The sequence below is a fragment of the Mycteria americana genome, chromosome 1 (assembly GCF_035582795.1).
Source record: "Mycteria americana isolate JAX WOST 10 ecotype Jacksonville Zoo and Gardens chromosome 1, USCA_MyAme_1.0, whole genome shotgun sequence".
NCBI classification, from domain to species: Eukaryota; Metazoa; Chordata; class Aves; order Ciconiiformes; family Ciconiidae; genus Mycteria; species Mycteria americana.
Genome location: NC_134365.1, coordinates 97,114,075 through 97,132,537, shown reverse-complemented (window position 1 = coordinate 97,132,537; position 18,463 = coordinate 97,114,075). Strand labels below are relative to the sequence as shown.

Here is an 18,463-nt window from a genome sequence, read left to right as displayed (position 1 = left end):
CCATGGAAACTTGTGTTCGATTTAAGAAAATAAAGTAATTCTAGTTTTAGTGAGGAGGAAAGTTTATATAAAGTAATACATGATAATTACCTTTTTTGGTATGGGAATATATATTTAGTGATGTGTTTAATAAATATGTTTTTAATGTAGACTAAGAACAAAGGTGTCCTTTGCAGTGAGCCTTGAAATGTTGTATCTAATTCAAAAAAAGATTTGAGTCACTGTTTGCATTTGTTATGCAGATTGTATTCTGAGAAGCACTTTAAGATGTTTTCAGAGGTATAACTTCGCTCTTTAAAACCTGGATGAAGCCAACGACATATATAATACTTTACTGGACGAGGATGGCTTTAAGTCTTTGCTTAAATGATTTGATTAAATAGAATTAATTGGTTTTGGTTAATTAGCAACAAATCACTTAGATTCACTGTTTCCAACTGCAATAAGTTCTACTTCATAAAGTACTCTCAAAACTCTTCTAATGACCTTGATTTGCCAAGGTCAATTTTGGATAACAATGTTTTCTTAGGATTGGTTCTTAGCTCTCTTTTCTTTGGCTTTTGGCTAAACTCTTAGAAGCTACTTTTGCTGCAGAAGAACATCCAGCTCTGATTATCCCTTTCTTCAAAGGCTCTGTCTGCTTGGTTTGCCCATATCTAATACTATTTCATGCATTAAACCCATAGCACCATTTTTTTCTGTGTTTATTCATTGATATGAAATGAAGGTCATTTCCTAGACTTCATTTCTTCACTGCTGAATGTGAATGTGATTCTTCTATGGGACACCATTTACTTTCAGCTTAAATACAGGGTTTTACAAACCAAGTTTTTTCCAGTATCAGAACTCACAATCCACACATTTGAAGCCCAAATCATCTGCTAAGACCAAAACACCTCAAGCTAAATCTGATAGGGCGCTTCTTTCGAAATTCTGTACTTTGAGGCTTGCTATTAGTGCAGAAAGTAAAAAAGTGAAAAACTTCAACTTTTTTTTCCTGGAGGAGGGGAGAAGGAAGTTCTTCATTATTTTGGGATAATATTTATACAAAGAGAAACCAAATTGTTTCAGAAAGCAATTGCAGACTTACCAAAGAATTTAATTATATTTTGAATATCTGAAGGTTTTTTCTTTTTAAGAACTCACTGATTTTTTGAAGGCAACCTGAAAATAGAAATGAGTGTTTTATAGAAAAAGATTTTTAATTTGAATTCTGAAGGTAATTGATGAGCTTGAATAATGGCAAAGTCATTGCAAACCAGGGTTATGTAGTGAGCACATTAGAAAGATTAGTAACTAGTTTAAGTTTTCTATACGGTATCTGGCCATTTTCGACAGAAAGAAGTTAATGCTGGTTGTTTTGACTTTTTTTCTCATTTGCAGCGATATTAATACTAGGCTATATTATACTGTGAATGTTAGTAGAAGTGTAAGAAATACTGTAGTATCAAAAGCATGAATTGCAAGCAAAGTTTTATAGTTTTATTTACTGTAAATCCCATTTTTAAAATAGGTAGATGTATAAGGCAGTTTGGGAGATAAGTGAGTATAGGTTATAGAAAAGTTTCTATCTTTACATGCGTATGTCTATGTTATGTGTTACTTTAGTTGTTACTGCCTTGAGAGGGGAGAATTTATCAATTAATATTATTTTAATATATTTTCTGTACTGCCAGGAAATTTTTATAGATTCTGCCATATCATAATTTAGGATTGTTATTTTTTTTCCCCAGTTTGGCATAGTTTGCGAGGAGGAAAAGGACATGAAGTATTGGTTTTGTGATACAAATTATAAGGGGCTATAATGAGAAAAAACTAAGAGGCTTTATCAAAATAAGTTTTTTCAGATAATTATATAGCTGTACCAATAGCAGCCTTTTAGTCCTGTGCTTGACTTCTCACCTTAGAGGAAAAATTCAACTGTTTTGTCATGGTCAGCATGCCACTTTCAAGTAGTAGCAGACTCACTTTGGGGATGCCTGATGTTTTTGTATATCAAGAGTCCCTTGCTGTCTCCGAGTTAAGCTGTGTGATCTCTTCCCTTGCTTGTTCGAGGATTTACTGGTTTCTGTTAACATATTTTTGCTTCCGTTGCCATCAAGTTTGTGCAATTATATTTTTTCTTATTGAACCTGTATTATTAGGAAGTTTAATTGTCCATGGTTTTAAAAAGTAAAAGTTAATGTGAAGATCCTCATTACTGTGGTGTAGTATTAGCACCTGCTTTTATACTTACCAGTGGAGTAATTTTAAGTTTTTTGGAGTACGTTCCATACTTACCGTGTCACACTGTTTCTGTTGCAGTTTTGGAACCTATTACACTTAGAATTGAACCACCAAGGTCAACAATAGGTAATGGTATTTCCTTGGCAAGCTGTTGTGTTTGCTTTTTTCATCACAGAAAGCATCACTGAAGTTAATCACCTTATGCCTTAGGATTGTTTCATTAAACTTCATTTTTCTTCTAGGTAATTCTCTTGCTTGGCATTCATGACAAGTTGAGCATCTTGCTCTCTTCACAGCTGGAGCGTCTCCTTTTTTTAAAGAAAACAATGCTGGCATCTCTGAGTCACTTTTCTCATAATTATGCTTGCCTGTACTTGTCCCAGCTTTTTATTTAAACAAATAAAACCTGAGTTTCAAAAATGACTAAAATTCCACTCTTTTGCTTAGATTGTTGTAAACACACGGAGAGTATTACCTGACTTTCTTTCCTACTTCCTATAAAGAGACTTTTTTTCTCTGTTGCAGGTGTGAGGTTTCTGTGTTTGTGTGTTCAACTTGATATCAGACACTAATTACTGTGCAATTTAACCAACTTATTACCCACATTTTCTCTTCCAGCTCCAAAGGAGACTCAACGTATTCCTTCTAAACCTAAAACTTCACCCAAACCTCATATCCCACAGGCCAAAGATGGTAAACTGCTTTGTGTGATTATTTATAATACAGTTTATATTGGATTGAAATGTATTTCTGAGCAGCTGATTAGTTATCTGAGACAGTTAAAACATAATGGGGTTCTGTTCTGCTGTATGTTCAGTGATGTATTTGCAGTTTTCAGGAGTAGTAACATTCGCTAGGTGTTTTTCATCATGCAGAAGAATAAATCTCTGCTGCTTCATGGCAGCAGGATGAGACTATTGTTGTTAAACTCAGATCACAGTGGTAACTAAAGCAAATACCTAGCAATTAAAGTATGTATTATGGCTACTTAGGTGGTACAATTCTTTCCCACATTGGTTTGCATTGTTAGAATAAATATGTTTCCCTTTTAAGTGCCAGTTACTGAATTTCATGACATTATTATTTTCTGCATGAACGAGTAAATTACCAAGTGCATAGTTACTATTTGTTTATAAATATTATTATTTATTAGCATTAATGATCATTTATGCCATATTCCGAAATACTGGATTTTTATACTATGTCATTAAATGTGAGTGCAGTTGAATTCAGTGGTAGGCAGGAAAAATTACTCTTTGTCCTCTGCTACCCAGTTGGTAATAGCAACAGAAAATTACAAGGGTATCAAATATCAACATGTGTTATCTTTTGGTAAATGTGAAAAATTTCATGATAATGACTTTACTGAAGATCTTCAGATTGTAGACATGGAGCTACAATCTAAAGCATTAGATTGTAGCATGGTAACTCAGTTACCTCTGTGGCCATTTTTCATTATTATGGTAGTCTGGCCTTCTCAAAAAATGGTTTTGTCACACAAATGTTACAGGTTTGTACTGTTCTGTGTTTAAAAAAAAAAAGTTACTGTTTCTTCAAGAATCTATAATATACAGGACTTTTTTTGCAGCATCATCCACTTATCTTGTGATTGTCATAAAAGATCCAAAGAAATTTTTTTTCACTGTCACCCATGCAGAAGAATTGACACAGAGAGGGATACCATTTCTATTGTGCCTCTGTTTCTAATGTGGGAAATGCAAGAAAATAGCATCAATTTCACATCCTTATGCCCCTTAAACACCCAGTTTTATTTTAGATCCATACCAGTTTAGAGTTGAAGTATGTGATCATGCAATGCAATACACCGTAATGCTCTTTAATAATATAGCATCCAGAAAACAAGCAAGTGGTCTCTGATTCCGATTGTATATATAAACTGCATTTGAAATACATCACAAAGGGAAGAGATTTGTGTCCCTCAAAAGCCATTTTCTGAATAAAGGAGTGATACATATTTGGATATCTCATTGAAGCACATGGGAGAACTAAGCTCACATTATGTTTCAGCTTACACTGCTTTCTCAGAGACTTCATTTAATATAACAGTTTTTGTATGAGGCAGTATACATAGTATATAATTCAAAATGCAGTTACTAGACAAGTAATACTAATTGTAAGTGGAATTATTCCCTTCAATTTTCATAATAGCTTTTATGTTTTTTTTCTGATACAGTCCTGGAATCTATAACACTTAGAACTGGTTAACTAAAACCAACAATAGGTAACAGTTTCACCTACAGGGACCATCACATTTAGCTTTTTTCTCAGTATACACCGAGCATCACAAGTACATCTTCATTGTACTCCACTGTCATAATTTTTTACTATTAAATTTAGTCCTTCTGTAAGTTGGGGTGTTTTTTGTGATTTTACACTAACAATTCATAATCATCTTGTTTGGTTTTTCTCACAGAAATGTGTTCTGTAAAGTGGATGGAAGCACCACAATCTACCTTTGACTATGTGTCTCTATACTCAGTTTCTGTCATGTGCTGCTTCGTCTTTATACTAATCCATCCATACTGGCCTTGCTTTATGTTATCCTGTTACAGAGGTTCTCCATCAGCACTGTTTTTTTGTGTACCAGACATTCATACTTCTCCATTACTCATACAAGCTTTTTGTGTTTCCAGAGGGTCCCAAAGGCATGTGTTCTTTTTTAAAATTATGCCTTCTGTCAGTCTCAGTTCTTGAAAGATTTTCATAGTTGCATTTTTTTAAATTTCAGTTCCAAAAGAAACACAGCATGTTCCCTCCAAACCTAAAACATCACCAAGCTCAGAGGTGCCACAAACCAAACCTGGTAAGTACATTGTTTCTTTATCTTATCATACTAATATGTGTGTCTTATGAATTCTACTGTGATCAGTGGAGGTTCAGATTTATATGTATCCCTTGGGTGTATATGCTGGAGCGTTCCTTGAGGGATAAAATCCAGTATCGCATGTCATGACGTGGAATTTATAAGCAACCGGGTAAGTTTAAAATCTCTGTCTTCAGTTCTTTTTTACATTTTAAGTCACTGCAACAGTGGGCATTTTCTGTGCAGCTGTCAGTGAAAATAGGTCTGTTCTGTGTGAATTTGCTTGGGTTTTGGGAACATGAAGGTGAAAAGGAGGGGTGTCATTGCAAAGAGGAAGGGTTTTTTTCTGTATTTCTCAAACTGTGTACTTGTTTTTTCTTTCCCAGGAACAATCGTTCTTTTGTACTTTTCAGTTCACTTTTGCACAGCCCTTATGTTTTTCAGAGATTTAAGGATGTGTAATACTTTCTATAATGTTGTTTACACAACTTGGTATAGAGCAATATACAACCCTGGGTTAATTAAGGATGGAGGAAGAAAGTTATACAACTCACACTAGCAATTGCATGAAGTACTGTGGTGGGTTGACCCCAGCCAGCAACTAAGCACCCACTAGCCACTTGCTCATTCCACCCCGCAGTGGGCTGGGGGAGAGAATCAGAAGAGCAAAAGAGAGAAAAAAAAATCATAGTTCAAGATAAAGACAGTTTAACAAGTGAAGGATAAAAAGAGGGGAAAAAACCAAGCGATACAAAGGCAACCATTCACCCCATCCCACTAGCAGACCAATTCCAGTCTAGAAGCAATGGGTCCTTTGGAAAGACTACCCCCCAGTTTTGTTGCTAAGCATGACGTTATATGAGGTGGAATATCCCTTTGGTCAATTTGGTTCAGCTGTCCCAGCTGTGTCCCCTCCTAGCATCTTGCCCACCCCCAGCCTACTTGCTTGGGGCAGAGTGAGAAACAAAGAAGTCCTTGATGCTGTAACAAGCACTATTCAGCAATAGCTAAAACGTTGGTGTGTTATCATCAACACTGTCTTGCTCACGAATCTAAAACAGAGTATCACAGGGGCTGCTATGAAGAAAATAAACTCCATCCCAGCCAGACTCAGTATGGGTATCCAAGATATATGCAGTATCAGATGGTGCTGCTGGAAAAATGGGCAGAAAGATGACAACTAAGTTTCCTTTTTCCCCCAGTAAGTCTGCATCTATTGTTTGAATCAAAACCTTGAAATAAGTCAGGAAAGTGTACAAAGTTGAAGGTGAAAAACCACCCACAATTTCTTTGTGCTTTATTACAAAGGCTTCAGATTTGTATTTGGGCTCTGTTCTGTATTAGAGCTATTGTGTTGAACTGGAGGCAATTCTGAGCGGCATAATACTCTGACATGTATTGAGTTTCAGGGAGGAGGGACCATCTGTCTTTGGCTGTAGTAGGGATGGTATGACCATTGTGGAGGTAGTGATTGTAATGTTTTGATTGTTCTTGGTAATACTTGTTTTTGTTTTTTATCATGCTAATGCAGTTCTGGAACCAATTACGTTTAGAACTGAGAAACCAAAGTCAACTGTAGGTAATGATACTTTCTTACTTGAATAGTCATGTTGTCTTTCCTCTTCAACACAAATCATTAAGAGCAGACCTGCAAAAATTTGTCAGCTTTCTTTGTATGTGCCTTAATAATTTAACGGTCAAGATTCTCTGTCTCTTTTCTTATTTTCTACAAAACAATTGAGGAGGATCCTTGTGCCTTTCAAATTGTTATGCACATAACATAGGGCAATTTCCTTCACTATTTAATGATAAGAGGCAGAGGGCAGATCAGAACACGATCCTAACTTACATGTTCTCAGTCATACTGTAGAGGTGTCACTGTTCTAGTTAGTCATATAGTTTGGGTGAGCAGAGCTGCATGATGCAAGTTTTCTTTTTGTGATTCCCTTCCCCTCCAGTTTTACTAAATGAAATTCAGTCCTTCATAGAGGTCTGAAAAATAATTCTGTTTCACTCAAACCTCAATTCCACTGTCAGAACAGAATCTCTTCAGTGATCTTTGGATCATATGATTCCTTGAGGCAGATCCATTTGACTAAGGAATTTTTATGATTTGAATCTGATACTACAAATCATTCCAGTACACCTCCATTACAGGTGTCTTTGTATTTGAAGATACTTATTTTGTTTTCTTCTTCTTTTATTTTTTTAAGTCCTCTTCTTAAATAGAACCAGTAATTCTGTCACATGCTTAGTTGATGATATGTCACAGAAGATTATTTCTTTTCTTTATAGCCTGATTTTGTTCCAAAAAAACCTTCTCTTTTGCATCACTTCCATAGAATATCTTTGTTTCAAATCTTTGCTCTGTTTTTGTTGACTGTTGTGGTGGTACTGGACACTGATACCTTGGAAAATTGTAGTACAGTGTAACCCAGTTTCTTTCTTCCAGCTCCTAAAGATACACGTCATGGGCCTTCCAAACCTAAAACGTCACCCAGTGCACGTGTTCCTCCAACTAGAGCAAGTAAGCTTATCAATATTTTGCCCTTTAGTGCATGAAAGCTTTATCAGTTTGAAAATTGTCAAAATTGATGAGTTCTCTGAAGGTACACAGATACTCATTGAATAGGCTCTGTTTCACTGTCATAATCAAATTTTGCTATATAGCTATCATAGAATAAGATAATCAACTAGATATTTATACATGTCAATAACTTGTATAATGGTAGGGATGTGGGGGTTAACACTCATCTTAAGCCCTTGCACATAGGAAAATTTGCATCTTAATTTCCATACAATGTGACAGAGGTATTTGTATTTTCTAGTTACTCATTTGCAAGTGTAAAATTACAGTACTTTCCTGTTCCCAAAACTTTGGAAATAGTTCTGTCCATTTGAAAATTAGTGGTAAATTTCCACGTTTCTTCTGCTTTTACTACTTTGCTGGAGATTTTTTTTAATGCAAAGTTGATTTAAATGAGCAGCAGATTTTTGGAATATGAAACACTTGAGAAGCACAACTAGGGGAACTGTTAGAACTAGAGCAGTTTACTCTGTAGAAAGCTCTGTTTGATAGAGCTGAGAGGAGTGGAGAGTTAATCCAACACTGCACTGTAACAGACACTTTGTCTTTAGTCTCTGCACTAACATAATATTGATTGCATTGACAGGAGATCTCTTTGTGATTATTTTCAAATGCAAGAAATACTTCCTAGAAAATTTCTTTGCAGAAAATGAATCTCCTGTCAGGAAAATCAAAAGACTTATGTTGAATCATCATCCTCAATAACATGCTCAAAACTTTGCTTATCTTCACAGGTCCAAAAGAAAGTCGGCGAGTCTCTTCCAAGCCCAGAGCATCACCAAGTCCAGATGTACCACACACAAAACCTGGTAAATACATTGTTGTTTCCCTGTGCTTGAATATTTGGGATTTCTTTTGGGTTGTCTTTCCTCAATGAATCAAGCACTGATTAACATCTCTTCATATTACAAACAAATAGATTTTTTAATGATTATTAAATATGTGTTTAAAGGAAGATAGAGATGATTTGTATTTTTAATGGCTGAGTTTTGGTGAGTTGTATATCCTTTTCAGCCACATGACAGCTGTCACTGATGAATAATCTGCATAGCAGGGTAGACAACATACAAACATTATAAGAATGTTCTTGGAAGAAATTGCATCTCTTCTGTGCCTAGCAAAAGATGCTTAGAGAAAAACATATTTGCGGGCCTTCATGTATGACTAAATAGCTGTAACTCAAACCACTCATATGTTTGTGTGCCCTGGTAATGGAATTTGACCCTTAAAAATATACCTAATAAGGATTTACATACTAGTGAACTGCCAAATCCCTGTAACTCCTGATGGTTCTGAAAACATTAGTTGAACTTGCCTTTTGAGTGAGTGTATATTCACTAATCCCACCAATAAATAATTTTAAAAAAGAAAAGAACAAATTTAAGTATGTGTTGCAATTTGAAAAGAAATCAGTCATGTAAAAGGGAGTATTTTTACCCTTTTGCTTGTACTTATCGCTAATTCTGTGTACGTTCTTGTTTTTATGAAGTTTTGGCACCTACTGCATTTACAGTTGAACAACCAAAGACCGCAACAGGTAAAGATGTTACCTTGGGCTAGTCATAATTATTTTTTTCCCTGCTGCTCCTTGGACCAAAGATTATATATCATTAGTCTGTTTTTCACGTCATCTGTTTGTGATTTTGATTTGTTTTCTTTTCTACTAGTTGAACTTAATTCTACTCTGTTCCAGGTATTGAAAGGTTCCTAGCTGTTTTGTTGTCTTCACAGAAAATTTCTTTCATTCTCACACACATTGTAATTCCTTTGACACTTGTAGGAGACAAGCATGCCATGGGTACTGCAGTTACGAGCTCTGAAATACAGATGGAAACATGTCCACTATAGTTGTCTGTGTTCTTTCAGTTTTTGTTGCTTGACTCCAGATTTTGCTTACTTGATCAATTTTTCCACCCATGTTTTCACTCATGACTTTCTTTTCTCTTTACATTCCTGTACGTGTCTGACACTCAATTTTTCAGTCTCTCACGTAAGGATCTTGTTTTTCTTTGCAAGCACGAGGCATGCAGTGGCTGTGCAATAAACCTGTCTAATTTCTGAAGAATATAAACCCTTAAAACAGGTCTTTTCTTTCAGCTCCTAAAGAACCACAACATACTCCCTTTAAACCTAAAGCAGCTCCCATCCCAGATGCTCCACACAGCAAGCCTGGTAAATTATCTGGTCTTTTGTCAAGCTGCGGTTGATAATTGAGCAACTGTTTTAAGGGCAGGCAGTGGGGCGAGTTGTCAACAGTACATTTGCTGTTACCTGGGTATCATTCTAGCTTAAGAAACCTCTGCGATGCTACAGTTAAGTCATACCACTGATGGAAACTATGACAGTTCAAGATTTCTTTTTTATATTACGTGGCTATTACCAGAAGAAGAAATAGTAGTGACCTGGATGTTTAAATCGATGATAAAAAGTTATTCACAGCCTGTATCTGAGCAACACACTTCAGTTGTTTGCACCGTGTTTTTGAAGCTCTTATGAGAGAAGCCTCTTAAAGCTGTTGCAGTGCTTTTCCTTTATATACATATTTTTATTCAGATTAGACTGAGGATTCCCTTCAGTTGTATTTCAATTAGGAGATTCCCCATCTCCTAATTGACTGACATAAATCTGACTGACCTGTATAAGATAATCAGTGATTTCACTGAAGGGTTTATTGTTGTTTTTAAAATATTTAGATGTTAAAAACAAACAAAAAATTGAACTCTCTGTAACCATAAATCTCTGAGGGTAAATGCCCAGTGCTGTTTTAAAACATCCCTTTCCTGTTGTATATAGTATAGTGCTGAAGGGTTTTTTTAAGGGGGCAGGAGGGAAAGGGAGAGTCTCTTCATTATTCTGAGCATTTATTGACATTTTTTCAAACAGAAATCATTCCAACCTTCCATGAACCAGATGCTACTATGATTCCTCATATTCCTGAAAGAACAAAGGCGATATTGGGTAATTGTGTATCTCATAAATAATTACTCTATTTTCCATTCTTTTTAGAGAAGATACTCTTAGAGAGAGCTCATTCTATGATATTAAAAACTAATAATGAAGTTTTGCTCTGCTTCTAGATACTTGCTTGCCCTTTGGTCTTGATAAGGGTAATAATGCATGAGCTCATTTACTTTTGAAGGTTCTTTTCCTTGTCTTCTAGCCTTTCCAGTCAGGATGATGCAATTCCTTCACATGTTATACATTTTCCAGTAAAAGGGGACTTTATTTAAAGAGCAGGTAGTTATTCCTGTAATTTCTGCATCTGAGGTATGGATACTGTCATCCTAAAATACTCTTCTGCTTCACTCCTCATGGTATAATTTTACAGAAGAAAATTGCAAGAAAATGATAAGGTATCAACTATAGCACAACATATACCAAAACAGACCAGCTATATGACCCTCCAAATCAAATACAAGTTCTTAAAGCCATCTTCTCTGCTACTAACTTCTAGTCATCCGTGTTGGGAAAACTTGCTTAAATATATGAAACATTAGCTGAGAATTCTTTCTTCTTAACTTAAATGTCAGATGTGTGGACCAAATAAGGGCCAATGAATCCAAGCAGTATTGGGCAGCAGGAGTATTGCTTGAGCAATCTTTGTTAATAATCAGTTCTCTGTCCCCAGGTTCAGAGACAGACATTGACCATGATTTTCTGAGAATGAAATGGTATCATTAATGAAGTATTAATAGCCATTTAATAATCTTCGAAGCATGTTTTTTCTTTTTGAGGAATAGGAAATGAAAAATGCTTTTCATCACATTTCTATTTTAATATATATCCCTGTATGCATTGATACTTAGGTTAATATTCATTTGATATCTCTTTACATAGCTTTATGAAGTTTATATGCCCTGTCATACACATCTGGGGCTACCTGATGCAATATTCATATGCAGAAAATGGTTCTTCAGAGCAAGGGGGATGAGGAATGCACAGGCTAAGGCAGATATTTTGAGGACCTCTCACATTGGTGTGGATCATGGACTAGCAAGTGCTAAGATAACCTTTTCCAGTAAATGATTCCTACATGGCAAGGATTTTTTAACTAAATAATATGAAGATAACAAGATTGAATAGTTCCCACATAAGAATAAAGAAGTTAATTTATAAATCAAGTCTGATATGAAGGGTTCACTGAAAAAGAGATCCTGTCCTCAAATACTCATGTATGGCAGATTTGGAAGATATAGGCTACTACTATCTATTTTTGTCCTGTTACTTTACTGTGTGGTGTTTGTGACTAAATTCTTCACTGCTTCATCCAAAGCTACAAATTTGTATATAATTTTGGGGAAATCTGTTTGTGTCAGCAGCCATTTAATTTCTTTTCCTTTCTTTGCAGGAATTCCAACTGATTAATTTTCAGCTTTACCCTTACATAATTTGCCTTATTACAGATCAGATCGTACTTATGTTCCTTGTGTACTATGAAAGCAGTGTGTTTTTTCAATCATTGTTCTGGGTGCTGTTTGTTTTTATTTCAGCTCCAACTGAAAAACAGTTCATTCATACCAAACCAAAAACATCTGAAAAACCAAGAGTGCCACACACCAAACCTGGTAATGGAGTCATTCTTTTTATTTTGTGTGTTTGTGTTTAATCATTCTTTCCCTTAGCCTCGGGTTTTGTGCTTTTTAACAGAATTATTCATAGCTGGTTTTGTGCTGAAACAAATGCATTACACTTAAGTCAGTCAATCCAAAATATGCCAAAACTACACTGAAAATAATAGTAGGATTTGTAGTATAGCATCAAAAATGTTTTTCAGCCTTTCTATTACATATAGCAAATGATGATTAAAATGTAGTAATGTGGGTGTTGACAAATTTCAGTGGCTAGACAGACCGAGTTCTCTCTGATTACTTCCTGGTAATCAGAGATGCTTCTCTGTGAGCACTTTTTTTTATCTATAAAATGCAACAGAACTCCTTTGCAATGTGCTTGTGCAGTTAGCAACTGACATTGTGGGCTATAATGAAACAAAAGTAGTCTTAAAAATAGTTACAGCGGGCTGTGTCTTTTCCCATTTTTGTTATAGAAGGAATGTATAGGAGAAGTTAATAGAAAGACAATTATATCTGTCAGCAGTTGATTTTTTAGATAGTCTGCTAATCTTTAGTTTGGGGCATTTTGAAAGTTTTAGAAATAGTGCAAATGCTACTTTGTTTCTATTACAGTTTAATATTCTAAGTTTCTTCACATTTTCTCCTTAACAGCAATACATCAGACAACTCCACAACCAATTATTACAAAATCTTCTACTACCACTGGGCATTCAAGGGCAACAATGGGTAAATAAGTTTCCTTAAAGTTAAGATGCAAGTATTTTTAATTTTTCAATGGAGAAATTTCTAGAGAACATGCTGTGGTGGTTTCTAGAGAACATGCTGGTATTTTGTATAACACCATTCCGCTATCCTGCATTCTGCTTACACACATGCATATTTCTTAATTCAGATGAGTCTCAGTTCTGTCCTAGAAGTAAAGCAGAAATAGCCTACATCTCATGTCTGGTCAGAAGCCAGTATTTGTCAGATCTCCAACCAAATTCAGTGGTCTAATTTTTCTTTTAGAGCAAGAATTGTAGCCACTAACTCAAGTTATCCTACAGCACAGTGCTAGAACTTTTCTATTTTTTAGATAGTCACTTTGTTTCAGGTTCCAGAAAGCCATGGAATTGTTACTGTCTTTTTTTCAGGCATTTGAGGCATGCATTTTCTGTGGGCCAAATAAGGCATTGGATCATGACTCCTGAAGAATACAATAATAATCTTTTTCCTTTTCTTTCAGCTCCAAAAGAAACACTGCTCATTCCTTCCAAACCCAAAACATCTGTCAGGCCAGAAGTACCACAGACTAAACCTGGTAATTCAAAGTTTGTAACTTTAAAAGTGGTATTGTGGCACTGCCTTAGTTACATTTTCTGCTGTCATTCAGTACTGTAGTCATGTGACATGCATGATATGTGGACAGAAATTAGTATCATTGTTCAGCTCAGAGTATGTTAATAAATTATATCAAAGAGAGTGCCCAAGAATTGCATCAATTTCCATGGAGAACAGAAGTTAAGGTGGTTGGTTTTTTAACATTTGTTTGTTGAATTGGTGGGTAGTAGCCATTAAAAATGTGAGGAACTCTATTAATTTTAATAAAAATATACTGCTTTAGCCAGCTTCACTAAGTTCTTTTCTTTTGTGGGATTTTATTACCCTAAATACATTTGCTTCAATTTCTCAAGTGCTTTTGAAACTGGGGTTAGAGAATCTCAGTCCAAGATGGTTAGATGCTAAGAGTACAGGTACCTTCTTCCTATCAGTGATTTTTGCAGTAACTACAATAGATTTAGGGATGCATAATTATAATGAAGGATGATGATACCTCAGCTTTACACTGGGTGTGAACTATTTCCATAAAAATTACTAGGTAGGAAGGTTACAAGAGAAAAAAAAATTGTTAGGGGAGGAGTGACAGCATGATTATAAGAAAGAGCAGCTGCTAATCTTTCTTACTCTCTGATCTAATGTCCAAACTGATAATATTTTAGTTTCAGGTAAGTAGGTTAATGAATAGTTTTATCATTCCGCTCTTTTTTTCGCTTAGACTTCTAGCCCTTTTTATATAGCCAAAAAGAATTTAAGCAGAGACCCTATTCATTCAAGAACTGTACATATATATTACTATGAAAATCAAACTGAACAGTCTAGGAAAAAGATTTATTTTCTAAAGGCCTTAATATGAAAGGCTTTGTGTTAAGTAACCAAGTTAGATTCTAAGTCTCAGTTGAAGAAGAGCCATTTCCAATCATGTCATAGTTAACAAGTGTCATGTTTTGGTACTGCTACAAAGTTAGTTTTAGGCAAAGAATTTTAGAAAACAGAATGTATAGGTTTATTCTTTTCCTTTTAATTCTTAAATCATTATAATGATGTATATGCAAAATAAACTACTGTTACAAAAGTTGTTAAAAACAAATGGCACTATTTAGCCACTGCCCTTTATGCTACTAAGTAGGTTACTTCCCAGCTTCCGTATTTTAACCTTATTTCTGGAAGACAGAGACATGTAGTGTGTGCCTCTGCCTGTCAGTCTCTCCTTTTCATCCAGTAACTTAGACATCTTTCACTAAATTCAATGAAAATTGAGTGAGAGAAGAACGTCTGAAAGATAAATACGTTACTACACGCTTTTAGAAATTTTTTAGGGAAATGCAAATTAGTACACCCAGTGTGAGAAAGACCAAAGACTGTCAGAACTCCACCTTTAGGGCATTTCTGAAGTTGGTGGGTGCCCAGCAGAATAGTTGCACTGTCTGGCTGTCAGCATGAAAATACATCCAGACTAATCAGAACGTGTGTCTGTCTCAGGTCTGTTCAAATTGTCTTAGCAGATGTGCAGCTAGATTTTTAAGAAACAAAGGACACAGATCCTTAATGAAATCCAACCTCTTTAATTTCACTTCTCACAAAACAATGTTTTATCTTTTGTAGCTCCAAGGGCAACACACCTGGGATCAATTAACCTTATAACAGTTCATGTTGTTGATGGGTCCAAAATGACTTTGGGTAATGAGAATATTATGTCAGTTTATTTTTCATAAAACTTTACTTTCTCTGCTTTTGCTATACGGCTAAACTTACACTTTCATCAACAGAAATACCTTAATATATCTTTATGTCGTGTTCATTTGTTAGTCACATTCCAGTGCATGTACAAAATGTTGCTGGTTTTAATTTTCCAGCCATTTTTTCTTTCATGCAATTCTTTCTAGAAATAAGTACTTCATGTACAAGGCTGAGGAGTCATATAAAGAGGCATTACCTGATCGTCTTTTCTTCTTTTGTCTGACTTACTAATGATATATATCTTCCCAGTCTTGAAAAGTCTTTTATCTGTATAAAAGCATGATTTTCAGCCCGGTTTCCAGCACTGACTCTTATTGTTTATGGTCTGCACAAAGACAGTTTGAATTTCCCTTCCACCTGTGATGTCTTATGTTTAAAAGGAAATTATTTGCATTTGATAAGCAGTAATATCTCCACTTTCAGTTCCCAATGAAACGTACCAGATTTCACCCAAGCCCAAAACTGCTCTAGCAACTGAAATTCCACGGTTCAATACAGGTAATTTTTAGGATTTTCTTAAGTTGTTGTATTGAGAGTCTGTAGATCTTAAGTAAAATCAGTACGGTTTAAGGTTTTAATGGTCTGTTTGTTATTACCTTTAAAACTATTTCAAATATATAACATGAAAATTTACTTTTCCCCTTATCAAATGTTTTTTGTTCATTGCTCTGAAAATCAAGGTTTGATCAGGATTGCCTCAAAGATGATATGAAACTTTTAAACAGTATTAGTGCTGTGTATTGGATCCTCAGATGTATAGTGTTGCAAACATACATGTAACTGACTTCCACCTTTTTCCTTACTAAATATAAATCTGTTTAAACTTTTCCCAAATGTAACTGTCAAAAATGAGTAATATGTTCTTTGCTGCATAAGTATTTTCTCTGACACTTCAGAGAGGCTGGATTAAGTGTTGTGGATAGAATGGTTATTAGATTGGAATATCAAATAGCTAGCTCTCTCTATTTAAAAATTTGAGTTACAGAAGTTGATAATTTGGCATGAGATGACAGTCACTACTGCTTATGCTTTCAGTTTTCAGTGTGATTCACCCAGATTCTGTAACAACTAAAATATCAAAATTATTTGCCAAGTGAAAGGCAACAATAAGAAAAGGTTGAAGGCTTCTGATTTTAACCTTGGTGATAACACTATGCTTCAGCAGCCCTACACAGTGTCTGCATTGAATGCTTCCAGTTGTTTTCTCGACAGTATTTTAATGTTTCATGTTTTTGTCTGAATACTTGATTTGGGGGGGTTCAGTTTGGTGTTTTATTTTGAGGTTTTTTGTTTGTTTGTTTTTTACAGAACCTAATTAAATGTCTTAAGGCCATGGATACCTTGCAGAGCTAACTCTGTATCCATATACAGTTGGGTAACTGGCTGTAAATATTTTATATCTTTTCCTAAACCTAAACATGAATGTAACTGGTCAGACTGCATGATGGAGTCGTCTGACCGCTAAAGAAACTAGCATTTTCAGCGTGCATTTTGGATTGGAACTCATAGAATTCTCCTATGTCCGTTTTGCTGTATCGCATTGGTGCATGGACCTTTTTTCTGGCAAATTACACTGCACTATTGGTGTTCCTTTTACATATAACATTTAAACTGAACCTTATTTCTTTTAGCACCTCATAAAACACGTCTCACTTCTGCAAGACCAAAGCCATCCGATAAATCACAGACCAGACCTGGTAATAATTGTTTATTCAATTTGGGATGGGGAGGATTTTAATTAATTAATTAATTTCACCTATTCTCAGTGGAATTTTAAGTGTTGCTGGGAAAAAGGGGTATTTTTCTGTCAATTAATCAGTCTAGAGGTAAAGCCTTTCCAAATCAGAAAAGAAGAAACCAAAACTGTGTGTATCATCACAGCAAGTGTTACTTCTTCTTCTCTAATGTGGCATTGTTGGCATCACATAAAAGTCTGCTGGGTTTTCTTCTCACGGAACTTTTTTTCTTTTTTCTTCTTTTTCTTTTTTCTTTTTAAACTCTCTCACAGCTCTTAGTAGAACCACACTAGCACCAGCTAGAACAAAAGCACCTGGACTGCCAAAGTGGATTGTGCCAACAACAGGTAGAACTGCAGTTTTGGGGTTTTTTTAACTTACCAGTAAAAGACAGGACTGTGACTTCCTCAAATCATCTTGAGCCCTGCAAAATATTTCATTGTGTTTGATTATAGAAGTTAATTCCTCAGAGTACTGTATGTAGTTGCTGCTACTGGTCATGGTTTATAATTCCTGAGTGTCATTATGAAATGATATTGACATTCAGTCAGTGTAAACGTACAGAGAGATTATTATGTGGCTACTGTTTACTGATGTTTTCTAGATGATAGGTCCAGAATAATTACTGGAAAACACTTTGTTGAAAAGGGTTACCCAGTTGTTTAAGTCCAAGTCAGAAGGCTTGGTAAGAAAGCCTTAAAGCCAGGTGTCTTGCTAGCTACTATCTATGCACGTTGGGTGTTCTTGTCGGACCTACTCATATTCAGACTATGCAATATTCAGACTATGCGGTATTCAGGCTTGAATACTTAAGCACCAAGAAATTTCCAAGTTGATGGATGATAGACGAAGGTGAGAACTGTCGCTTCAATTTACACATCCTTACAGACACAGATAACATATATCCCTAACCACAAAGATTTATTCAAAATATGGGTTTGGTTGGGGAAAAAATAATTTATACTTTTTCAATTGTACTTGATTTTTCCATCCAATCAAAATAATGTTGTCAGTGCTAATTCATAATGAATCCATTTTTTTTATTTAATAAAGTATTAATTTCTTATGTCAATATAAATACTGTAGGTGTTTTTTGATACAGCCATTGGTTAATTAAATACAGAATTTTGGGATTCTTCATCAATGATGCAAGTTTAGAGTAATAAATAATATAAATAAGCAACTAATACACATATTCAAAGCAAACTTTTGGCTGTTCACCCACTACTAACAGTGCTACTGTCCCATACTATTGCTCTGTGCTAGCTAGGTTAGGATAACCCGAGTAATATACCATCTACTCTACAAATTCCTTTTATTCTCTGTGTAATGTTTCTCTGTACTAGGATTTCCAAAGTATCTTTGGCAATTTAATACATGTTGTTAACCTTAGTATGATTTGAGCTACTCAGTCCTGTACATAATTTCGAGAAGCCCACTATGTTTTTAGAAATGGCAAAAC

The 18,463-nt window shown here is 35.2% G+C and overlaps 1 protein-coding gene across 1 annotated transcript in view; it reads left to right on the top strand.

Moving 5' to 3' along the window:
* Nucleotides 1-18,463, top strand: part of ABI3BP (ABI family member 3 binding protein) — a 167,817-nt gene that overhangs the window by 106,949 nt on the left and 42,405 nt on the right. The window contains 17 exon segments of the mRNA XM_075514216.1: nucleotides 2,305-2,352; nucleotides 2,845-2,919; nucleotides 4,421-4,468; nucleotides 4,976-5,050; nucleotides 6,582-6,629; nucleotides 7,503-7,577; nucleotides 8,372-8,446; nucleotides 9,127-9,174; nucleotides 9,735-9,809; nucleotides 10,521-10,595; nucleotides 12,128-12,202; nucleotides 12,860-12,934; nucleotides 13,434-13,508; nucleotides 15,131-15,205; nucleotides 15,689-15,763; nucleotides 16,897-16,962; nucleotides 17,274-17,348. Of these exon segments, the coding sequence (XP_075370331.1) occupies nucleotides 2,305-2,352; nucleotides 2,845-2,919; nucleotides 4,421-4,468; nucleotides 4,976-5,050; nucleotides 6,582-6,629; nucleotides 7,503-7,577; nucleotides 8,372-8,446; nucleotides 9,127-9,174; nucleotides 9,735-9,809; nucleotides 10,521-10,595; nucleotides 12,128-12,202; nucleotides 12,860-12,934; nucleotides 13,434-13,508; nucleotides 15,131-15,205; nucleotides 15,689-15,763; nucleotides 16,897-16,962; nucleotides 17,274-17,348 (1,158 nt within the window).